The 24,645-nt window shown below is 35.1% G+C and overlaps 1 protein-coding gene across 6 annotated transcripts; it reads right to left on the reverse strand.

Moving 5' to 3' along the window:
* Nucleotides 1–348: 348 nt before the first annotated feature.
* Nucleotides 349–24,426, reverse strand: LOC110833118 (uncharacterized). 6 transcript variants are annotated; one of them, XM_022070774.2, is made up of 14 exons: nucleotides 24,292–24,426; nucleotides 23,643–23,811; nucleotides 23,332–23,505; nucleotides 17,153–18,511; nucleotides 15,546–15,757; nucleotides 14,674–14,879; nucleotides 12,752–12,918; nucleotides 11,174–11,401; nucleotides 10,258–10,471; nucleotides 7,928–8,052; nucleotides 6,444–6,562; nucleotides 4,555–4,720; nucleotides 2,819–2,965; nucleotides 349–1,435 (listed from the first exon to the last, which is right to left on the reverse strand). In XM_022070774.2, exons 2-14 carry the CDS (start codon nucleotides 23,790–23,792, stop codon nucleotides 1,322–1,324), a joined length of 3,381 nt encoding a protein of 1,126 aa, XP_021926466.2. In that variant the 5' UTR covers nucleotides 23,793–23,811; nucleotides 24,292–24,426; the 3' UTR covers nucleotides 349–1,321. The 6 variants fall into 6 exon arrangements, 5 of the variants coding, with proteins under 5 accessions (XP_021926466.2, XP_021926464.2, XP_021926467.2 ...); XM_022070772.2 differs by having other exon boundaries at nucleotides 23,643–23,903; XM_022070775.2 differs by having other exon boundaries at nucleotides 24,285–24,405.
* Between the last annotated feature and the right edge of the window lie 219 nt (nucleotides 24,427–24,645).

Here is a 24,645-nt window from a genome sequence, read left to right on the forward strand (position 1 = left end):
CAGTATTGTAAACTCCTTTTTGATATTTACTGAGGTTATAATTCCCCACATGAAGGTTGTATCTGCATCTTGTTCTTATATTGTGGATATCTGAATTTATTTGAAATATTTCCATGTTATCCACTACAAATGTTAATAGTGACAGCAAGAATTCACTGGGTAGTGGAAGAATATTAAACTTCTTAAATAATTCCCTACAAGAGGCTCTCCTTTTAGTGCCTGCCATTATTCTAATGATCCTCTTTTGAACATAAAATACTTTTTTGATGTCTGTTGAATCTCCTCAGAAAATTAATACACAATATAGAGAATGATAGTCACTGAAAACACAAAGAATTTCAACAGAGATAATTTTGCTTGTTTCTTAACTGGTTTATTTAACACTGTGCCTGCTGCACTGATACATAGTGTTCCAATGAAATGACCAGGGCTGTGGAGTTGGTACTAAAATCTCTGACTCTGACTCCGACTCCAACTGCGATTCTACTCTTTCATAAAAGCTCAATATGTATTAATAATGGTAAACCTACTAAATTGGTAGATGGTACCACAAGATATTTCATCACCACCTATATTTAAACATACGCGGTCCGCAGTGGCCACACGGTCTGAGGCGTGGGCCTTCTGCCGCTTGGTCGCTGGGACCGTGGGTTCGAATCCCAATCAAGCCATGGATGTTTGTCCGCATTTTTCTGTGTTGTGCTGTCCTGTGTACAGGTAGAGGCCTTGTGACGGGCCGATCCCTCATCCAAGGAGTCCTACCAAATGTCTATAGATCAAGCCAATGAAAAGTTGGGACCCGCTGTGCTCAGGCACTTGAAGAACGGGTCGTTCCCAGTATCCCAGTATTTAAATATATGTCTAATGGTTATTGCAGAAATCTGTTAATTTGTAGACTGTTTGTATTCTTAAGGTACTGGAGCTAAAGTTACAAGGCATTATTCCGACACCATGTGGCTCAACGCGTTGTTGAATCACCCTAAGTGTGAGCCTGCCGGCGGCCCACACGGTAGCGAAAGTGTTCATAAGATTTCATGTCGAGGTCGGAGTCAGTACATTTTTACTGACTCTGACTCCACCTAAAATTGCTTCCGACTCCGACTCCACAGCCCTGGAAATGACACGGTGAGCTCAAAAGGAAATGAACATGTTCCAGTCTACAGCATTTGCATTTGACAATATAAATATATGTGTACTTATAATTTTAGGAAAATATGATAAAAATTTGGGTTCACTGAATGTCATTACATATAAATACAGTACTTTTGCATGTCACTTCTACACGACACATAAAACTTACCGGACACTGCTCTGCTGAGAACTATACACAGTTATTGGCTCTTGGAATCATTGACAGATTCTCAATGAAGTGATCTTCACTCTTATTAGCAGCTACTGTAAGCCCAGTGACCAGAAAACTTCTACGTATAGTTTCCTAAAACAACAAATAAATCATCTCTCACTGTTTTCTTACACAACCTTTGGAAAATCTGTCTCTCAATTGATTGTATAGATTTTCAATGTTGGCAGTTATCTAAACTGACCTACACAAAGAAAGATGGGTGGCACAGAAAGTAATATGTGTACAAATGGTGTCTGCTTCACACTTGAATAAACTGAATACTTCATACACAAACCACTCACACTGACTAAATCGCGACAGTAGATGTGCAGAAGGGTCCAAAATTCGGCCACCATCATTCATATCAGCCACTTTAAAAACAGGGGTTTTTATAAATTTCTTGGACCTTTTACTCAGCAAAAGCAGCAAGCTTTCAGTTTTTCATCAGATCAAAATTAAGAACTCGTTTGTCATAAACCATATGAATCACATTACTTTTAATCCACATCACAGTGTGACATTACTGTCATGCTGCAAACCAGTGGGATACTTAACTTTAATATTTAATGATATTCACATCATGCAACAAATTTTGTATGCACAGCATAAAAATTTGCTGCGTTCACCAGAATTTCCTTCTTAATTGACTATTTTGTGGGGAAGGTGTCTGCTTAGGTCACAACAGCATCACAGAAAATTTCCCATCACAAAGTAACCAAGGTAAATGTCATCTGTAAACATATAGAGATAAGCTCAGAAAAGTAAATTGGTCATTAAAATTGCCCAATCTACATGAAAATTGAAAAGGCCTGACAATTTTTTTGTAAAATGCTTCAATATCAATTTTCTTCAAAACCAGTTTATCCATTCTTGAGCTATTTCATATGTATGGACAGACAAAGTTACTATATTAGGCACTCAACAGGGTTACAAACATACCTAAAAATAACTTGTATGACAATAATTCAAACTTGATCACCATTAATGTTTTCCACAAACTGTGCCATAAAGCTTCATGGCTATAAACATTAGCCTCATGTTGATAAAGAACTATATATAAAATACACTCTATATAGATTCTAAATTCTTACCAAACTGCCAGAATATCAAATTAACAACCACAACAAAAATAAAAGATTTTATGAATTTCTCATGATTAGTTAATTCTTTTATGTTTTAGCCTTTATTTTATTTAATATAAATTAAATAACTCACAACAAAGTATGAAGAAACTTAAGAAAATCAAGTATTTTGATGACTGCATCCATCACTTCACAAGATATGAACAATGTGTAAAATGAAACAAGTGTCTAAGAACGAACTGTAAGAGATCGTGGTGGCTGTGGTAGAACCTTTGAAAGTCATGACACAAGAATCAAGATGTGGGGAACAGATATGCAGTAGAAGTTGTGTCTGTTCAAGAAACGTTTTGAGACGTATACGATTTTGAACTGAACAATGCATTGAGGTGCATACCTGTTCAGCAGCCTGCAAACTGCAGTATGCTGTGGTCACCCAGTCCACAATTTCTTTGCGACTTGGTAGCTGCAGTTTGTTTCCAGTGGCATCCCACACTTCACTTGAGTGAGAGTTGAACATAGACCACTGCTTCTGTATAGATGCCTGACGAGAGCAAATACAGAAGTTCACATTCATTTCACGTATTGTTAATAGTAAAATTTATAAATTAACATATGTGTATCTTAGCAAAAAGGAATAATTTAACATACACAATTCATTTTATTGCCTCTAGAGGAATCCACAGACCTTCACATAAATTAATTCTAGAAGCTGATGCCCATTACTATCCCATCAAAGCCAGTAACATGACTTACAAGGCAAGACATTGACACAAAAACTTGGCATACTGTACCACAAAACATGGCATTTCAAAGACTTATTTTTTTGTATGGAACAAAAGTAGAAAAGTGTATGTATCTTTACAGTACAAAGTGTTTTAAAATAAATTCTTTGCATGCCTCACTGATCTTCTTGTTCACTTATTGCACATTTTGTTAACAGATGTAATTAACAGTATGGGTATGACATAGCATATAGCCATAACTACTGGTCTCAATGAAGATAAACAATACAAACAACTCTTTTCCTTGTATGTTGTTAACAGACAACCCACATAAAGTTGAAATGTCTTAGGAAGATGATGATGTTAAATATACACCATTTTAGAAAATGTTTCAAATAATGTTAAATGGGATCAATATTTTTATTATGCATCAATTTTATGAACAATGATCAATCATATTTATCAATGGAGCATGACACATGGTAGCAAACTATGTGGAAACATTGGCATTATTTCATCTTAATATGAGATTTAAAAAAATGTAAGACATTTTTAACTCAACTAAATATGTGATATGAAAAACATAATAAAAATATGTGTGTTGTTCTGATTGTCAGCAAAGACATGATTCATGTCATCACAGCTGGATTTGAAATTTAGGCAGACAGCATTATTTCACAAGCCATTAATTGGCACCTTTCACATGAAACATTATATTTCTTGTTCATGGTTCATTTATGCACTCAACTGCCATTAGACCTGTGGTAATTTTCCACTTTTGAAACGTGGTATGATTACACAGATATACTGATTATCAGAAGCAGAATTTCCAAACTGACATTAATTTTTCACCATCATCAGAATTTCCTCCTGATATACTGTTCTGGTTTACCTCTACACATTCAATAAGACATTAAAGTCTCATACATACCACATGCACAAATACACATATACAATATTTTATTTTCCGTCTATACACAAACTTAAAATAATGTTGTTTAAAATTACTTAAAATTATAACATTCTCAGTAGATACTGCATCTTGTTACATTTTTAAAATTGATAGACCTGATGATGATGTGATACACATTGAAACATGTCGTCGATACAAAAAATGTAACAAGATGCAGTATCTACTGAGAATGTTATAATTTTAAGTAATTTTAAACAACATTATTTTAAGTTTGTGTATAGACGGAAAATAAAATATTGTATCAATAAAACACAAACATGACGCAATTAAGATATAAAATACACATATATTTTACTGAATATGTGGCTGCAAGTGGGATAAACACAGAGGTAAAACAAATGATTTCTGAATATATACAGAGTCATAATTCTGAGTCATGAACTGTTAACACAAACACTGTTGCTAGTTGCTAATTACCAGTATGTACTTACTTACATGGAACATGCTCTTCAAACTAACATCAAGGGGCTGGAGTTTTGACGTACAGCCACCTGGAATAATTAGTCTATTACTCTGATGAGTAGAAAACTCAGCCACAATGCTCTCACCAGTGTGTGGTTCATGGCAATCCAGCAGCAGAAGGTTAGGATTTCGCACATGTCTGTAAAAGTAAAATACATCCTCTTGCAAGAACATTTACCATGCAGATGAAATATTCAAGTTCACCTTCATCTTGCTGTCTAGAGGCCCTTACTTTTGTATGAATATTTTTTAACTCATTTCTTCTTTGTTTTTCTTTATTGTAGTTTTTCTTTTATGTGGGCTGATGGTCAGCTTCTCTACACATTATAAAATATTTACTAAAATCAAAAGCAACGCATTCACCCATTCATACTGAATTGCAGTATTTCTCCTGAAGTTTAATAAACTATTTTCTTGGAATATCTACGAGGTGCGATCGGAAAGTTTCAAGACTGTGTCAATAGAGGGCGAACCGGATGTAGTACGAGCTTCTGCCACTAGGGGGTGCGGCCTACATTCATAGTGAATCAGTGTGCCAGCCGGCATCATCGAATTAGCATTTGTTTCTTAGTTACGGGCGTTTTGGTAGTGCATTCATGTTTTAAAAATGGCCGAACCTCTGTCGATGATGACGAGCGTTCTGGACGACCATCTTCGAGCACAACGCCCGAAAATGTTACGAAGATTCGGCAGGCCATTCACGAAGATCGACGTCGTACCATCAACGACTTGTGCGACATTGTTGGGATAGGCTATGGGACCTGTCAGCTGATTCTAAAGGAAGAACTCCACATGCGACGCATCGCAGCCAAGTTTGTGCCAAGGCTCCTGTCTGAGGACCAGAAGCAGAATCGACTTCTCGTTTGTCAGGAGCTCAAAGATCTTGCAAGAACCGACCCCAACTTCCTTTCTAAGCTCCGTGTGACTTCTTCCTCTTCCCAAAGATGAAAATTCAGCTAAAGGGAAGGAGATTTGAGACGATCGAAGAGATTCAGGCAGAATCGCAGATGGTGCTTGACAGGCTGACAAAGAAAGATTTCCAGGGATGCTTCCTGGCTTGGCAGCGGCGCTGGGATCGTTGTGTTCACTCCCAGGGGAACTACTTCGAGGGTGATGGATGAATTTAATACCTGAGATAAGTGTACGGGTTTTAATACGCGGTCTTGAAACTTTCCGATCGCACCTCGTATTAATGTACAAAACTACAGCTTTAAAATTACATCACTAAACTCAGATTAAGTGTACATATTTCTTACACATTTTTCTAAATTGGAGTTAAATATAATTATTTATATCATTAATTTGTAACCATTGCCATGAATGATTAATGGGCATCATGTGATTCTGAGCTGATGACATGTTCCTACATCACTCTTATCTCTCTCTCTCTCTCTCTCTCTCTCTCACATGCACACACAGACACAGGCTGATTTGTCTGCAGTCATCAACAAAACAATTTTCTATGGCCACATTAACTTTAAATTACATTTTTAAATGAAAGTTAACAAAAATATACAGAGGTTCTGTCACATGATTTGTCAAAGTTTATTTGGGTGCTGAGTTTATTGAATGCATGCAGATAAAAACATACCTCTAGACTGAACAAAGTTTAATGTGATTCTATCAAGTTTCTATATATTAGCCACAAAAACAGCTGGTGGCCACATCATTATGATTTAAGGAGGTGAAACTTTAATCATGATATATCAAGGAACATATGGAATTACAGGTGGAGGAAAATAACAAGAAAAAGTAATGACTTTAAGAATACCTATAATTGTCTTGAGCTTTTATATCAGTAAATGTTGATTGCAGATGTACAGTTATATATTCCAAAATAATGAGTTTTAGTTTAAACTTACTTGAACCATATTTGTTGTAACCACTGACACATGCAGGATGCATCCATCAACCCCTCCTCCTGCTCCAGGACTACCACACAGCCATCTGGAGACTCAGTCTCACTCTCCAGTCCACTTACCTAAATCACAATTATATAATTACAGTAAAGTAAAGCCAACAGCAGTGTCTCATGCTCTCACCTTGCATTCATCATAAACTGTACACAGTATAGAGTGATATAGTCTTATATACCAGAAAATGTTATCACCATTATTATAAAAATGGGAGCAAAGTGGAATTTTTATATAAGATTTTCTTGGTGGGTACCACGGTCCTTTCATTGGGGGTATAGTGGGCAATGCAGGAACTATGAATGATGAATAAGAACATCACAATAAAACCAATGTTAACATGACTATCGAAATATTGATATCATTCTGATTCCAAACAAAGCATTATGTGGATGTGCATGGCTATGATCAGAACTCTGAACCTAAACATGCATAAAAAGCAATGAGAATAATCCATTAAACCTTCATTTTGGACATCATGCTACAGCCTTGGGACAGAATTCAAAAGACAGTACATATCCCTGCTGATGAGACAGGAGTTTTAAATAATATGGGGTCTTAAAACTAAGAACAAATATAACTGTAAAACAGGAACAGGTCTGTCAAGTCAAACATGACCATCTTGGCAATTCATATGTGGATATATTATTAAATTAGGGAAAACACGGCATGTGTGCAGTATATAATGGGGACACATGGAAAAGAAAGAAATAATAAAAGAGATGAAGACTCTTGACAAGCACTCTTTGCATCATCCCCATCATGACACTGACCAACCTACCTTGACAGGAGAGATGCAAGTGGCTGTACATACAATCATTGGGGTGATGGAATAAATTATGTTATGCAGAAAGAACCTACTCCTTAGTACAGGCTCCAAATCATGCTAGATACCTTGTATTTCCCACATTCCACAAATCCAAAAGATTCAGAAGAGGTGAAGTCTTCTATCTGTTCACAGAAAAATTCATACCTAAAGGAGGAGAAGCAGGACACGCCATGATAAAAATGATGATTATAATAAAGGAATAAGAAAATAAACATAAATTAAGGGCCTTCTTCTTCTTCGGCGCTACAGCCTGATGTGAGCCTTGGCCTCCTCAACAACCATCCGCCATCTATCTCGCGCTACCACCCTCCAATTTCTGCATCCCAACACCCTTGCGCCCCCCTCCACTCCATCAACCCATCTGAGCTTTGGGCGGCCCCTCTTTCTTTGTCCTCCAGGATTGTTGTCAATGATTTTCTTTGGTAGGTCACTGTCTTCTATTCTAGCAACATGCCCTGCCCACCTTAGTCTAGCGGATCTAATAATACAATTCTGCATTGTATCTCCTTCGCCATTGACCATTTTCACTCACTGGCCCAATTATTCTTTGTAGGACCTAAATTAAGGGCCTTCACTGCATCTAAATAAGACCCTGTAGTATTACCTTCAGAATTACTGCAGGTGGCAATATATTACCATCAGCCAGGCATGCTAATACAATTGTTGCATGACAGTTCTCCATCTCTGACCGTCGTACAAGTAGATGGCGCTTTGCATTTGAGCTTGAACCTGATCAATATAGAAATGATAGAAATTAATGCCATATACTTATCACTTGTCCTACAAATAAACATCATGAAATAATTAAACTGGCCTAATAATACTCTAGATAAAATGCATTACTTTGTCACGTCAAGGAGTGGATTGGTCAAGCAAAGTACAGCACCCTTATATCTTTTATATTGCATAATCTTTCTGCAGTAATTGTCATTAATTACTGCTCTTAAGATAATAATGTGTAATTTCTATATCAGGTTTTCACATTTAAAGCTTCCATCTATTGGTGAATAAATTTTTATAATTTTGACCATAGGTGTAAAAAATACATCTTGTTTTCTCTTGTAAAGTCCTTTTCAGCACCTTTATTTAGCAGTCATATTTAACAATCACAGATAGAGCACTTCTAAAGCTAAACACAAATTAACAATCTGGTTCCTACATAATTCACTTGCAGAATTGAATGCCACAAGGAGTAGGTCAAGTGATTATTTCTTTTGTTGCATTCAGTTCAGTTAGGGTAGATTAGGTTGAGTTGCATTGTTGGATAAAAATACACAACTTCTTTGGCTCTTCTATCTACTATAAAAATTTGTGATTTGTCGTCATCGTCAAAAAATGACGTCATCAAACAAATAACGTTTCACGGCTACGAGATCACCAACTACCAAGCCAGTCGCATGATCACTGCTCCAGAAGCAGCACATCACCTCCGAACAGCGACATAAAGAACTAAAACATCAGAACTATTTAAGAAATGAAGAAAGGTGAAAGAAGATGTTACCAACACCAACAAGGTAATCTGATACTAATATTCAAGTCATACTGCTCATTCAATATATTACGATTACGAAAACTGACGTATCTGTGTTTAAATTATATTTAGGCGATAAATAAAATGAAAGGAAGGGGGTTAAAACACCTGAGTAAGACACTAAACTAACCCCCCCTTCGGGGGGTTAGTTTATTTTCTTACACAAGATATTAAAACACAACCAACCCCCCCAAAGGGGGGGTTGGTTGCTTTTTAAACACTTGACCAATCCCCTTACTTGCGTTTTAAAAACTTGACCCCCCCCCCCCCCCCCCCCCCCGGAGGAGATCCGAAAGGAGCGCTCTGCTCTAGTTGTTATAAAATTGTCTCAATAATGCATCAATAATGAGACAAAAACTGTTTCAGAGACACAAACCCTGACAACACAGACAGAGCTTAGTCTCTGAAACATTGGTTTTTGACTCATCATTGATGCTGCTGAATGCCCAAGAGGACTTTATAACATTCATGCACCATGAAAGTTTTTAAATCTTACATTCTTTGGCATTGTTAAAAGTATTTGATTCTCAGTAGTCACCACACTTCTAATTTATCTTATTTTGTATATGAACTCAAATAAAAACTACCTTCACACAAGAAAGCTAAATTATTCTAGCTGAAAGCACATCTAGAAGTTGCACACCCAGGCAGAAATTACAAACTTTCTTGCCCAACCTCCATCATTTCTGAATGCCTTTCACATGTGTATAGGTTGCATTTCCTGAATCTATATTTCCATTCCAAAACTATATACTTTATCTATAAGCAGGTCCGTCATTCACACTTGTTGAAATACTGCAGGAAAGTGATATAGGCCACTTTTCAGTACATGTAATTTGATTTATAACCTTCAGTTCAATGGTCATGAGCAAATTTTTATGTCACACATAAAACTTAGATTCAATGCAGATTTATTTCTATAACACAGAATTTACACAACTACAACAAATCAAGCTTCCATCAGGATGGTGGCATGTAATGTGGATGTTCAAAACATGCTGTGAGGAAATTTTACTAGAAGGCTTAACCTCTCCCAGAATAAGAGTGACCATGCAAATTTTCTTCCCTGCCCTAAACTTCACAAACATGCACATTTCCTGTCTCCTACTGTCATCCCTTGGAGAGGTAAGTAACTTTTTAAGGACTTAATACATCATATGATATGTGGGAGAGCATTACTTTCAAATACTGGATCTAGTTCCCAAGTCTCAACATGAAACAATGTAAAAACACCACCAAAATATAAAATTACAGTCTCTGGAGTCAGGAGAGGGTTAACCAACTGAAGATGAAAACAGAAAGGTTACAGACTGGGGTAAAATACTAGTGTGAGTGATGATATTTACAAAAGTATGAAGATGATCTATCAGCTGCACGTTTCACAGACTCCAAAATCATCCTACCTGACACCAGGGCTGAGAAGCTGAGGTAAACCTCATCCATGTTGCCAACACAATCCAGAGATAAGCTGTTGTCCCGGACAATTTTTTGCAATTCACAACGGAACATTTCAACTTTTTGGAGAAGTGGACCAGGTAGGGCAGTGTCCAGTGATGGACTGTGCTGAAGGAGCTCAGGATGGCGTTTGCAAAACCGAATTGCCCATCCTGGTGAAGCCTGTCACATAGTACGAAACTTAAAAACTACAATAATGTCACAAAGTATTTACATGTGTGATTCTTTGATTATTTGAAGATAAATATATCAAATTAGACAAGAATCTATTAGAGAGACTGAGGGAAATTATGGAAAACCTTAGGCAGGATATTTGTTTGAGATTAATTATAATTCTGCGTCATTTTAATGTTCTTAACTGACAACTCTCTATACCCACATAAAATGAAAGCTTCTGATGTTCCACATTTTTTGTATTTCTTTTTAGCCACTAGAAATGTTACTAATTTCATTTCTTTATAGTATTTTTAAACTACATAAAAATCTGTCTTATATACTTTTCCTTTACAGAAACCTCAATATTAAACAATAAAATACCCAGGGTTCTTGAGTTACAATATGGAACACTTGAATTTACATGCCCATTTACTGTTTATAATTCCCCTCATTTAGTGTTCAGTTTCTGTGGTACAATCACATTCACCTAATGTTACATTTCACTTAGTTCAGTGTTCTGATTCATTATTCCCCAGATAAACAAGTCTTCTCAGAACTTCTTATTCTGTTTCATGATGATACTGTTCCACAGCAGCCTTAGATTTCAGACTATGATGGACTTCAACAAATAATCACATTGTTAACCAATTTTTAATGAATAATCAAGACTTTTACCCAAAGTCTGCTTGCTGGTCAAAAAAATCTCACCTTGAATGCATTGTCTGAAGCCAGAGTAAGTGCATGCGCTTGCAGATCGTTATGACTGAGACTGTGTCCCAGCTCTAACTGCGTCAGAGCCCACTCCAACATAGCATCATCTCCTTCATGTCGCAACACTACATGGAAGCGATCACACCATCTCCTGTACCACCGGTACGAACACTTGATGTTCTCATTGCCTCTTCCTCGATATAGTTTTAGCCCTTTAGCTTGTACCTACGATCAACAATAAATCACCAATTATTCAGAACTTAACCCTGACAGAATTCCTGGGGTTAACATTTAGTAATTCTGTAGTATACCAATCTGGTATGTTGCTTATCTATCCTTGACTTTAATATCACTGTCACTGTCCCTTTTATACCCACTTTTCCACTATTTTTCGAGTGTCTGTACTACTGATACACATCAGACTGAAAATGGTCATCATCAGGTTCTCAAATTGTACAGAAGCTATTGTAAATCTTTGTTATTACTAATAACATAGTGAATAAAATATAATAAAGTAATCCACCAATGGCATATTAAAATCTTTAAAACAATGGTTTACTATTTGGTGATGCTCTGCTGCTGAATTGAATTGAATTATCTATGACATGATATGTTTATAAAATTAATCTCTGTAATATTGTGATATGTAATATGCAGTTACTTATTTGTGAAGTATTTCTTACCTGTGGATTGGTATTGTTTGTTTATATTCTGGTACCAAATAACATGAGGTGCACTGTTATTGTACTATCCAGCAGAATAATTCTGATAAACTATCTCCAAAATTGAGGTATTATAATCCATGCTGAATGTGTTCACTTATATTTGTATTTTACTAATTAAGAACATGTGATATTTTGTAAAGCTATTCAAAAGTTTTCCTTTCTTGTTACAACAGCAAGTTTTCATATCATCTCTGACAGCAAGCCCCATCTTTAAGTTTATGTTGTTCATCAAAATAGACTGCCTTTAGTGTATATCCATTATGTGCAATCCTGCTCACCGCAGCACCTCACACTTCAAAAGTGAAGTACACTATAACTCAAACAAGGCATACAGCCCAAATTAAATTAAATCTCCCTCCTGAACATTATCCTCATGTTCACCCTACCACTGACAATAACAGAAACCACCCTATGGGTACTTCCACCACGTAAATGGAATACACATTTGTTGAATCCTGTGGCTGAATGGTGAATAAACCATATCGTATGCGGAAGATATGATTTATTCACCATTCAGCCACACGACACATCTTGTAGCCCGAGTCTTTCATCAACTTCAGTCACCATGAAAGCTTCACTTTATACATAATTTGCTGAATGTTGACATAGGCCATAAAATTAAAAAATAATGGACCATACCCTGGAGACATTAAAAAATCCAACAACCAAGGTAATATAAAGGTTTTCACATGGAGGTAATAAATAAAATAACCAATGAGTTTACCAGGATTCATATCTTGTACAACCCACACAGATATCTGATACTGTTCTAAAGAGTAACCTAATTAATCAACTACTGTAAGAAACACTTTCTGGGTGACACCATCAGTAGTTTAATGTATACACTAACCTCATGCCAACTCGGTTTGCTGCCCTTTGCCTGCTGATCTTGGTACCATGTCCAGATCTCCATATCAACCTCCTTGTCAATATCAGAACGCCGTGAGCAAGCCTTCTTCGGTACGTCTTCTTCTACCTTTACCGCCTGTGAACATCTATCTGTTGCATTTGCAAGACCTGTCAAAGAAACATATCATATTAACAAATTATAATGCATCAAAAATCACAGTAGAAAATTGTAAAAACAAATAATTTTATTCCTTATCCAGATAATGGTTTTGGTGCAGTTCTGTGGTACAAACATAATTTCTCCCACCCCATATCTTAACTGTCCTCTTAGTTCTCAGGAATGTGTTTCTGGTGAAATTTTCACAGTGTAATTATCTTTCCTTCATCACCATAATCATCATCCCTGGTCACAGAAATACCAATAACATATTTCCTGTATGCTACACAAGATGACAATTACAGTAATTTAAATTCTTTATTAAGACATTTTCTCCAAACTTGTTACTTCCTCTCTCTTAGGTCCAAACATTCTTCTCAGCAGCTTGTTTCCAAAACGTCCTGAATGAGTGTGCCTTTTGGATCAGAAAAATATTTGCACAGCCATACAAAACAATAAGTAAAAAGTCACAATGTTGTATTTTTTAAACTTAAGCTTTTTACGTATGGGGTGGTAAAGACAAAACTTTCTGAAATGAATGGTTATTAAGAATTTCCTAATTGTAATTAACTCTTAAATTCTTCAAGCTGCAGTTCTGATTTGTTACAACAACTTCCAAATATCTGAACTCTTGTCACATTTCAGCAGGATTGATTAGCTACGTTACAAAATCCCTTATCATTCTACCATTGTACATCCTCAACTTGCAGGAGTATATGGCCTTCAGACATAGAGGATAACTGCAAATGTAATGAATAAGCAGCTGTGGACAGCCAGCAAGGAGCCCTCCTCCAGCTTGGGGGTTTGGAAAGGTATTTAACAATCTTTCACCACAAAAGACTAGCATTTAACAAAATAGGTAAATTCTTTGGCACTACCTATGCAAGGGGAAAATATCAGATAAACTTAAAATGTCAAAGTGGCAGGTTAAATGGAAACAGTAACAACAGAAACAGCAAAGTATAATTTAGATTTAGTAGAAGTACAAGTCATATGGTACAAGAGTGACACTAAACGTGCAGCAAGAATTATAAATCAACAATTATAGTATTTAGTGATAGTGATACATTTCTGTCAAAATTGTTATTATATTAAGTAAATTATTTCAATGTCCCGCGCCATAGCCGCGCAGTCTGAGACATCATGCTTTGGACCAGCGATACGGAATGCGCGCTGGTTCGAGTCTCGAGGGAGAAGAAATTTTCTCATGAGCTTTCGACCAGTGTATGGGACCGGTGCCAACCCAGCATTGTGAGGAAATTGGGGAGCTACAATGAGTAGCGTAATCCGGTCAGGAAAGCTAGCAATGGCTGGGGGTTCGTCGTGCTGACCACACGTCATCCTATATCTGGTTGGATGATCGTTCACCTCTGCTTAGGTATGTGAACGTGAGGCCAGCAGTCAAGCTAGTTGGCTTTGGCTCTCTGGAGCTGTTAAGCCACGGATTTAATTTTTTTTTTAAATTATTTCAACTAACATTTTTCTAATAAGAGTAATACTAACATACCATCAATGTCATATAAAATTTGGTAATCAGAATCAACTAATTCTGAAATATATTTATATCTCAAAAGCACTAGGTCAGAGAAGACTAGCAAGTCAAATGCTGATATTCTCCAACATGAACTACAAGTACAAATTATATTATTAAAACCTCAAAAATTTGTTAAAAATATATTCTCTCACATACATTACATTACCAAATGGTATAAGAGTATGATGTTATCAGTGTAAACTAAAATAAGAGTGGTATTCATAGTACATACCTTTAGCAAACTTTGTTCTGTGCAGCTGTAACCACTCAAACACTCTCTTTCGAGAAACATTAAATGTGCGAGCTGTCACTATCTGACTATGGTGTTCTGCAAATATTGCAACCTCCAACTTGAATGCAAGAGGGTACTGAATGTGTCTCTCCTGCTTCCGCTTCATTTTCTCAAAGTCTTCTTGATATACCTGCTCCTCATCAAATCTAGTAACATAAGCACCAAGTCACTGTTTAAATGTACTTGTTATATCATAAAAATGTTTATTTCTGAAAATATTTTTTACATTTTAATCCAACTTCTTAATTGTATCACTAACTCCAGTAAACACAGTATTCCATGAAAAGTTTATAGTTCTCACAGCCTATGCCATAGCTCATGTTTGTATGATTATGACAGAGCAATTAATATACTTCTTGTAAACTACTATAGTAGCTATATTCCATTTTAAAAAGGGGCATAATAACAAACTCTTTCTACTCATATGGTAATTCTACCTGTTTCCAAACACAAAATGCAAGTGTATGAATCTCTGAATGCAATGTTGTGTTGTAATTAACCTAATAATTGGAGACTTAAAATGTTTCAGTTCTCTTATCAGTGATTTAAAGTCCATCAACAATTGGTACTGCAACTAATGATTTGTATTCTGGACTATATAAATCCATTAGTTGCATAAATATTTAGCAGTTTATTAAAATAATTTTTCCATCTGTCCAGAATATAAGAGGTACAAACTATACCACCATTATTGTTTCATTCCAGTATAGTTCACCAAAGTTCTAAAAATATTATATTGAGGCCTGGAATATGGGAGGTCTGTAATGAAGAAATGGTGGTAATTATTTTCACTTAGCAGTAGAAGTCCTAACCTGCTAACCCACAATCTGAACCAGTGACAACTATCTGCTGTGCCCTGGCTGACCATTTGTCTGGCTTTGTCCTTCACCTCTACTGCAGTCAGTTCCCGTCCTTGCTCCCGACACCGACGCAACCAGGTTAAGAACTGCTGGTCCACTGGACAAACTGATGGTACCTCCATTTTCTTCTTCTCATCATTTTGACCATACGAGGAATAAGAATTCTGAAATTTATCTCAGTACAGTATTACAAGAATTCCATACATGACCACCTTAATTATAACATCTATAAAAATATCAGATACGACAAAGTGCAAACATGCACATTTGTGTATGATTCCTCTGTCATCATATCTCCCAAACTACAATTCAAAAATAAATAAACTGGTATCAGAAAGCATCACAGATGTTACATCACTCTTCAAATTTTGAAAGATATGAGTCTCAAAGCTTACATAGTTGGATCTGATGACCCCCTGATTACAATAATTTTCACAAAAAGGATTTCTCTTTTCATGTTCTTAAATGGTAAGGGCACTCATATACAGATGTGACTACAACCATCAGACACAAAAAAGTTGGTTTTCATTACTGCTTTAAATTTTATGCAAGTTACTTAAAAAATCCAGCAAGAACATACAGTATTTTGGATGTTACAATAACTGGTTGCTAGAATACCACCTCTTCCAAGTATTACTGCCATATACTTTTGACTCCAGAACTAATGAAGAATGTGTCTTAGAAAACAACTGCACACAGCAAAATCACTCCTTCTTGCAAGACAAGTCTAAATTAATTAGTAAACATGATGCAAGAGAACTCTTTTGAGCACATACTGGGATTTCAAGATAAGTGTATCAGATTCAGTACTTCAAATGCAGTTTAAAACATTATCTATATACCACCTACTTCTCAAAAACTGTTAAAGAAACTGGTACCTGAAATAAAACACATAACCCACCAAGAACTACATCTGTTATGTAAAACATTTTTTGTTACAGCAAATAATTAACAAAATATAAGGAAACATAATATCTCACTGACCAATGTGATTTATCTTAGCAACAATCATACAATGCATGAGCACCAAGGAAAATGAGATATGCAAAATTGCAGAGGACACATCCGAAACGTATGATGCTCAAAATTGTCTTGACTGTGCTTCTCTTCTGACTACCCTTTAAATGATCCATACCAATCCTGCACCCACTTCTGATCTCAAGCAGCATAAATGGATGGCAGCCAACATTGAAACCTCACATTATGGATCCATCCTGATATTAATATCCACTAATTCTCTTATTCTTCTTTTAACCGTACCCCCTCACTTTTTTTTTTCTAGAAGAGTTCTCATTAAAATGTACACCTCTTACATTATTAACAAAGGCTGAAAAATAACATATCTAAGCAGGACTTTCCACTTTTCATACACATACACAAAATGTTAACAAGAAATACTTTTCTGATTAAATTCTATAATTTCTACAAACTTTGCTCACCAAGACTGACACTGTTCCTGCACATAACTTGTGTCATCTGATAAATAATTCCTACAAGATGCAAAAATCTTGAAATATATGGAATGTGATGGTATACATAAGCACAAATACAACACAAACCTGTGATAACTGCTTCTTCCAGTCCTTTTCTTTCTTCCAAGATGATATTGTGCCATCATTCACTTTAAACTTCTTGGCTGTCTCCCTCAGTGTGTGATTTGCTGCATATGCTAGAACCTTCACCTTGAAGTGAGGTAGGTACCTCTCCCCCTTCTTGCGCTGATAAACACCACAGCTCCTGCTTTTCTTTGAGCTTGACACCATTGCCTCATATCTGCTGTCTGCATCTTCAATCTGCTCTGCATTAGGTGTATGAGACTCTAATATCACTTCTGGAGCAAATACATCATGACTGATCACTGATGCTAATATATCAGATTGTGTATTCACAGTCACGCCAATGCAACTGTTTTCTTCTTTTCCACTGACATTCAAACCCACATCTTTAAATACTGAATTAACAACTTCTTCACTTTCCTCTGATGAACAAGCTGAAATTACATTTTCACTGTTATGGATATTACTAAATGCCAAATTATGTAATGAACTTTGTGAACTATTGTTCTGTGATGAAATGAAACCAGCTATATCTTTCAATCTTTCTGTTTCAGCTGTCATGGAAGTGCTAAAAGAATAGGAATCAGTGTGATGCAATTCAAATGGAAAATTAGATATGTTTGATAAAGTTTCATTCTCACAATCTGAAAGTACTTGGTCCTGTAATGAAAGTTCACTGGATGCAGGATAGTACAGGCAGTCTATACTGGCATCCACATCAGATGTTGTGAACACATTATCTACAGTGGCAGAATTTGTACACCCATTTTCATTATTGTAAGATAACTTCTTTGGCAAATTACACTGAAGGTTATGCATTATTTCTGGTGGTAAGTAGTCTATAATGTCCAGCATTGGAGTTGACAACATTGCTGCTGAGCCACTGTCAAGGCAACGTTCCACATTTGTAGCACTATCTGAAACATGTTCATTTACTTCAATTAAATCGGTTCTTTGACAACTAGCTTTACCATTTCGTTTGTCACTTGATTCACCACCATTTGTCATATCTGAAAAATATTTATGATTTGCAAGTGTTTTAGAACATGAAGATTCTGAATGTTTTGTTTGGTTCTGTTCTTCTTTATCTGTCTGCTCCATGCAATTCTTATCTTCTATTAATTCAATTGCTTTATCTTGTGACATGCTTCTTTCTTTCTCTTCAATGACTTTATCTACATTACTCTCACTAATAATCCTTTCTTTAATGTTTGCAGACGTCACCGAGACATCATTCACGTAATTTCCATCATCTGAAGAACTCACAGATGGCTCTCCAAGCATCTGGTTCATTTTGGAATCTCCATAAAATCCAAACCTCCGCCATCGGTTGATCCAACGCCGGTACCAGCCATCACTTGCCTGCAATCAAGAATTAGTAATCTGTCATTTATCTGACAATGCTGTGTTGACTTCTTCTTCTACCCTGGCACCAGTATGAAGGACTTGGAACAACCACAAGAGGCTACAACTCATTTTCACCTGCTGATGCCTTGTTTTAGCCATTCTATGAAATTGACTCTTAACTGGGTCAATTATTAGCCTCTTGAAACCTAATGGGTTCTCAAAATATGAATGTTACTTAATTGCTTGATGCCTGTAGTCAATCAATATTCATGTTAACGGTGAAGTATTAAAAACTAACCTTACCATTTAATATGTAAATGCCAATTGAATGCCACAAAATCATGTTAGTTTAACCTGCTATGCCCTTCTATGCTCATTCCTTTTTCATGAATGCAACCACGTCATGTGCATAAGACGACTACATGTCATCTTCCTAATTGTCACTTCTCATATCCATAATCTACTATTTAACACCATTATTTCTGTACCCATCATTGGTTCTTGTAATCATCCTCATGTCACCATTTGTCTCACATATCATGTATGTCACTTCCTATCAGTCAGCAACATTGGTCCACCAGGAACACTCCTTGTGAGGGGTTCTCAAACCAGTATATGCTAATTTTGTCTTATTTGCTTTATTTTTGCAACAAACTCCATTCCCATGTCTGTGAAGTCAAAACAGAAAGCTAATAGATCAAGTGTTGTCCCCACTCTTGAAACAAAATTAAAAATTGCTGCGGATTTTGAAGGTGAAAAATGAACAGTTGATAGGAGATGTGAGCAAAGAATATTGCCTACAACAGTAAGCATGAATGCAGCTGTTAAAAATATTAAGATATTGCACAATTAGCAGTGCCTGCCATAATTAAATATTTCAGTAACAAAAAAAAATATATAAAAATTAAAAACTTATTAGGCTTTGTGACTTGGTTTTCTAATCAGCAAGCTAGGGAAAAAATGTGAAGATCATGAGAACTTTCAATAATTTCAAGACTAGTCTTCATTGGTGTATTTTTATATTATTTATTTAGTGTTCTGTCTGACGACAGGTCCATATGAACAGGATCCTTCCATCATTTTCTCGGACTGGGACCTGTTCATATACGTTCTTGGCAGATGATCCAGAAGTGGTTTGCCATTGCCTTATTCTGTGTGTGAATGGAGTAATTGTTGGGATGCCACGGAAACCAGGGAAGCCCCCGGAGGAAAACTCCGTGCTTCCTAGACCACGGCCTTGCCCAACACAAGTTATAAATTCGGGCACTGCCGGGAATCGAACCCGGGACCCCAGGATTACAAGGCCAGCGTTCTAACCGCTAGACCACCGTGGCGGCATTGGTGTATACTATACAAAAATTGAATTTAACACTTAAGATTGACTTCCCTGGAATAAGTTATCCCTGTAACAAGGACAAAGGATTTTTTATGGTAGATGAAGGTCCATATAGAGTCAATCAAGCTATGGCAAATTTAAGTGTTAACCATACAGTTAGTAAAAATAGATTTACAGGCAATGATAATACAAACCGACTGGTTATCTTAAAAGACTGTTTGAGTGTCATACCAAGTGATAATGTAATTCCTCAAAAGATCCAAATGAGTACTGATGTAAGTGAAGCTGATAATACTATAGCTAATATTTCGAGTCAGGTTATATTAAATACATTTTTGAAAGTCTTCCATCAAAATATTAGAGGATTGAGAAATAAAATTAACGAACTTTATTGCCACTTACTACATGATCTACCACATATTATGTGCTTGTCTGAACATCGTTCTTAGAGATTCAGAACTTCAACTGATACATTTAAATGATTACTCATTAGGTGCTAAATATTGTAGAAAATCTTTTCAAAAAGGAGGTGTAAGCATATTTGTATATAGAAATTTAAAATTTAAGACCATAAATTTAGAAGAATTTACTGTAGACAAGGACATTGAAGCGTGTGCAATTCAGCTGACTAAGAACTTGCCAGAAACAAAAAAAAAATTGTATACTAACTATTTACAGATCTCCTATGGGTAATTTTACAAATTTCCTGGAAAGACTAGATATGATTCTACAGAAATTATATCATGAGAGATACAATATAATTATATGTGGTGATATAATTGTAAATTATCTAAACGTTGATAACAGAAAGAAGCAACTTGATGCTGTCCTACAATCATATAAACTTACTAGTATTGTAACATTCCCCACTAGAGTTGACATCTCCTCATGTACTATAATTGATAAATTTTTCATTGATACAACCAGTATTGGAAAATATGAGATATACCCCTCTATAAATGGACTATCAGATCATGACACCCAAGTACTAACACTTCACAAGGCACAGGAACAGGGAAAAGGATATCATACTTATATAAAACGGATGATAAATAACGATACCATAACAGATTTTCAATTAAAACTAAGTCAGGAAACATGGGAATTAGTTTTTTATGAAAAAGATATTAATAATAGTTTTAACATATTTTTAAATATTTTCTTAAAAATTTACTATTCCAGTTTCCCTTTAACACAGATAAAATGTAAACAGAAAAATAATCCTTGGATTACACCAGGAATACTAATGTCCTGTAAACATAAACGAGAACTCTGTAATAAATTAAGGAATAATAAGGATCCTACTCTTAGAACTTATTACAGAAATTACTCTAAAATACTGACTACAGTTACAAAAAAGGCAAAAAGAATGGAGTATGATAAATGCATTCTAAATTCTGATAATAAAATTAAAACTACTTGGGGTATTATAAATAAAGAAGCAGGTAGAAATACAAATAGAGTTGAAATAAAACACTAAAAATTGATGGTAAGAAGTTCAATAATCAACAAACTATTGCTGAAAAATTTAATAATTATTTTGTTAACATTGTAGAGAAAATAAAAAAACAAGATATTAATAATCCCATAACTGCAAATGATATTAATGATGATGAAAATTATATTCATTTCATGAACCAAGCTTTTTCTAATCCATACCTAAATATTAATTCCAAATGCTGTACGAACAAAGAAATAGAAAAAATAATAAAGTCCCTTAAATTAAAAAATTCACATGGATATGATGAGATACCACCTATGATTTTAAAAATAAGCTCGTCATTTATAAGTTCACCTATAAATTATATATGCAATAAAATGTGAAGGAGAGGAATATTTCCAGATATATTAAAATATGCATTAATAAAACCATTATATAAGAATGGTGATATATATGATGTGTCTAATTATAGACCTATATCACTTTTAACATCTTTTTCAAAAACATTTGAAACTATAATGTACTCAAGAATTTTGGATCATCTCAATAAATAAAATATTTTAAGTACTGAACAATATGGATTTAGGAAAGGATTAAAAACAGATAATGCAATTTATAAATTGACTACAAAGATTTTAAATGCCATGAATAACAAACAAATGGTGGGAGGCATTTTCTGTGATTTAGAAAAAGCTTTTGATTGTGTTGATCATGATATTTTGTTATTTAAACTTAAATTTTATGGTATCAATGGGAAAGATCACGCACTCTATGAATCTTACTTATATAACAGATACATTAGAACAGTATTACATACTAATGACAATAACAATATAGCCTCGGATTGGCTTAAAGTTAGACATGGAGTTCCACAAGGGTCTATATTGGGACCTTTGTTGTTTCTTTTATACATAAACGATTTACCCAGTATAATAACTAAACTTGCTACACCTATAATTTTTGCTGATGATACTAGCATCCTATTTTCTCATTCTAATACAAATGACTTTAACAAACACATTCATGTAACATTTGAAAATATAAATATATGGTTTAGAATGAACAGATTATCACTAAATTTTAATAAGACACATTATATTCATTTTAAAATTAAGAGAAAAATGTCAGATACTCTCACAATAAGTTATAATAATAATTATATATCATTAATAATAGCTTCTGTACTAAATTCTTGGGAATTATGATTGATGGTGTATTAACTTGGAAGAATCATATTGATCTACTCATTAAAAAATTGAGCAAGGCTTGCTATGTAATTAGAAATATGAAACTATATATGTCTACTTCAGTACTAAAGGCAATTTATTATGCTTTTTTTCATTCCTTAATGAGCTATGGCATCATCTTCTGGGGAAATTCATCTCATAGTTACACTATTTTTCTTCTTCAGAAAAAGGCAATTAGAACAATGATGGGATGTGGCAATAGAGTCTCGTGTAGAAATATATTCAAAGAATTAGATATTTTACCATTGGCATCACAATATATATTTTCTTTATCATTGTTTGTATTACAAAACAAAATTCTTTTTCCATCAAACATTGACTCTCATACTATTGATACTAGACAGACAAAAAATTTGTATCTACCTCAAGCTAATCTAACTATTTATCAGAAAGGAGTTCATTATGCGGGTATAAAGATATTTAATAAATTACCCATAGAGATTAAGAATACCTCAAATAATCTTAAAAAGTTCAAGGTTTCATTAAGGCATTTTTTAATTACTCACTCGTTTTATACTGTGGATGAGTACCTAATTGGATAACTATTACAATAAAAATACTAGTTATATTGTTTTGTATTTAGTACGCTGCTTGTCTAGATGTAATTCTTTAATGTATGTATTTTATTCTGGAACTTGTAAATAAATAAAAATAAATTATAACACGCAAGTGCATTGCTCTATATCTGCAGTCTCCTTCTCTGTCACATTTTAAAGGAACCAATAAATAATGGATACTGAGGAACCACTGTACTGACATAACAAAATACATACATTATGTAATGATCAATTTACACTCATTTCCAATTTACCTTGAAATTTGTAATGCCTGCCTGATGGAATGCCCACTTTGCTCTTGCCTGTACCATGCTTTTAGACACCTTGTTACCTTGTTGTTTAGCCCGTGCCTGACAATACCACTGCCAAAGATCACGATCCACTGCACCACTTGCTGGTCGTAAACCACGGCAACATATAACTGCCAACTGAGAAGCATCAAATGCAGAAGTAGTAGTTACTAAGGTGACAAAGTGAACAAAATGTCATCACTGAAAACTGGAAATCTCAACACACAACATGAGTATGAAAAATTTGCAACCACACAAAAATAAACCATCTGTACCTTTCTGTCCACAGAATCTCTGCTAACAACAGACTTCATCAAATTATTAGCACAACCACCTATTCTGTTGTGTTGTGCTTCACCATTCAACTTTTGATCCAAAAAGTGTTGCTTGGAATCAAGTTTCCTGTCATGTATGTGTTTATCCATTGACAAGGTCTTCAGTTATCTGTACAACATATATGATTGGATGACACAATGTTCTGTACAAAATGCTAAACACTTTCCTGTGAATCACTTCAACCCATACTAACGCTTGTCCTGTAACATAACCAAAAAATTGTTTATCCATTGACAAGGTCTTCAATTATCTGTACAACATATATGATTGGATGACATAATGATCTGTACAAAATGTTAACTACTTTCCTGTGTATCACTTCAACCCAAACTAACGCTTGTCCTGTAACATAACGAAAGAACTCAACAAGTCCAACATAGCACTACCGTTCTGAAAGACTGAACAGAACAAACGGTACATTTCGACAACAAACATTCGTACAATAATGTGAAAATACTCAAAACTGTTTCGACAGTTCCTTATAGTCGATATGTATTTGCAATATCTTCAACAGCAAGATAAAATATTAATTTACATAACTCAGATAAGGACTTGCGGAAGTTTGCATTTATCGTACATACCACACACCTTCAGAGTGACATATTTCACATAACGCCGCCATATTAGTGCAATACCTATGCAGAGGGTGACAGAGACTTTTTTGAGAATTTCTTGCCGAGTCTAACCATTTAGTGTTTTCTTTCCCCACTTTCTCTATCCTTGATTATTAAATCGCACATAGTTAAACCATTTTGTGTAAAGCAGAACCTCCAAACGTTCTCCAAAACGTGCAGATGGCGGCGGAAACTATAATTGAAACATTAAAATCACCAACCAAAAAGAAAGTCATGGTCATAGATGGTTATATTTATTTTCTCTGAAGGCATGAGTATTCAATACGAATTCAGAATCATGTGTCTTTATAGAATACAAAGAATCGTA

This window comes from Zootermopsis nevadensis, unplaced genomic scaffold, assembly GCF_977971745.1.
Source record: "Zootermopsis nevadensis isolate Lab colony 2312 unplaced genomic scaffold, Znev_1.0 Znev_ptg000001l, whole genome shotgun sequence".
NCBI classification, from domain to species: Eukaryota; Metazoa; Arthropoda; class Insecta; order Blattodea; family Termopsidae; genus Zootermopsis; species Zootermopsis nevadensis.

Coding starts and splice junctions, on each gene's coding strand:
- LOC110833118 (XM_022070774.2), bottom strand. CDS start 23,792: ATGGATAAACACATACATGACAGGAAACTTGATTCCAAGCAACACTTT. Junction 14,880..15,545: donor TTCAGATTGTGGGTTAGCAG/GTTAGGACTTCT, acceptor TTATGTTACTAG/ATTTGATGAGGAGCAGGTAT. Junction 11,402..12,751: donor GCAAACCGAGTTGGCATGAG/GTTAGTGTATAC, acceptor TGTTGATCGTAG/GTACAAGCTAAAGGGCTAAA.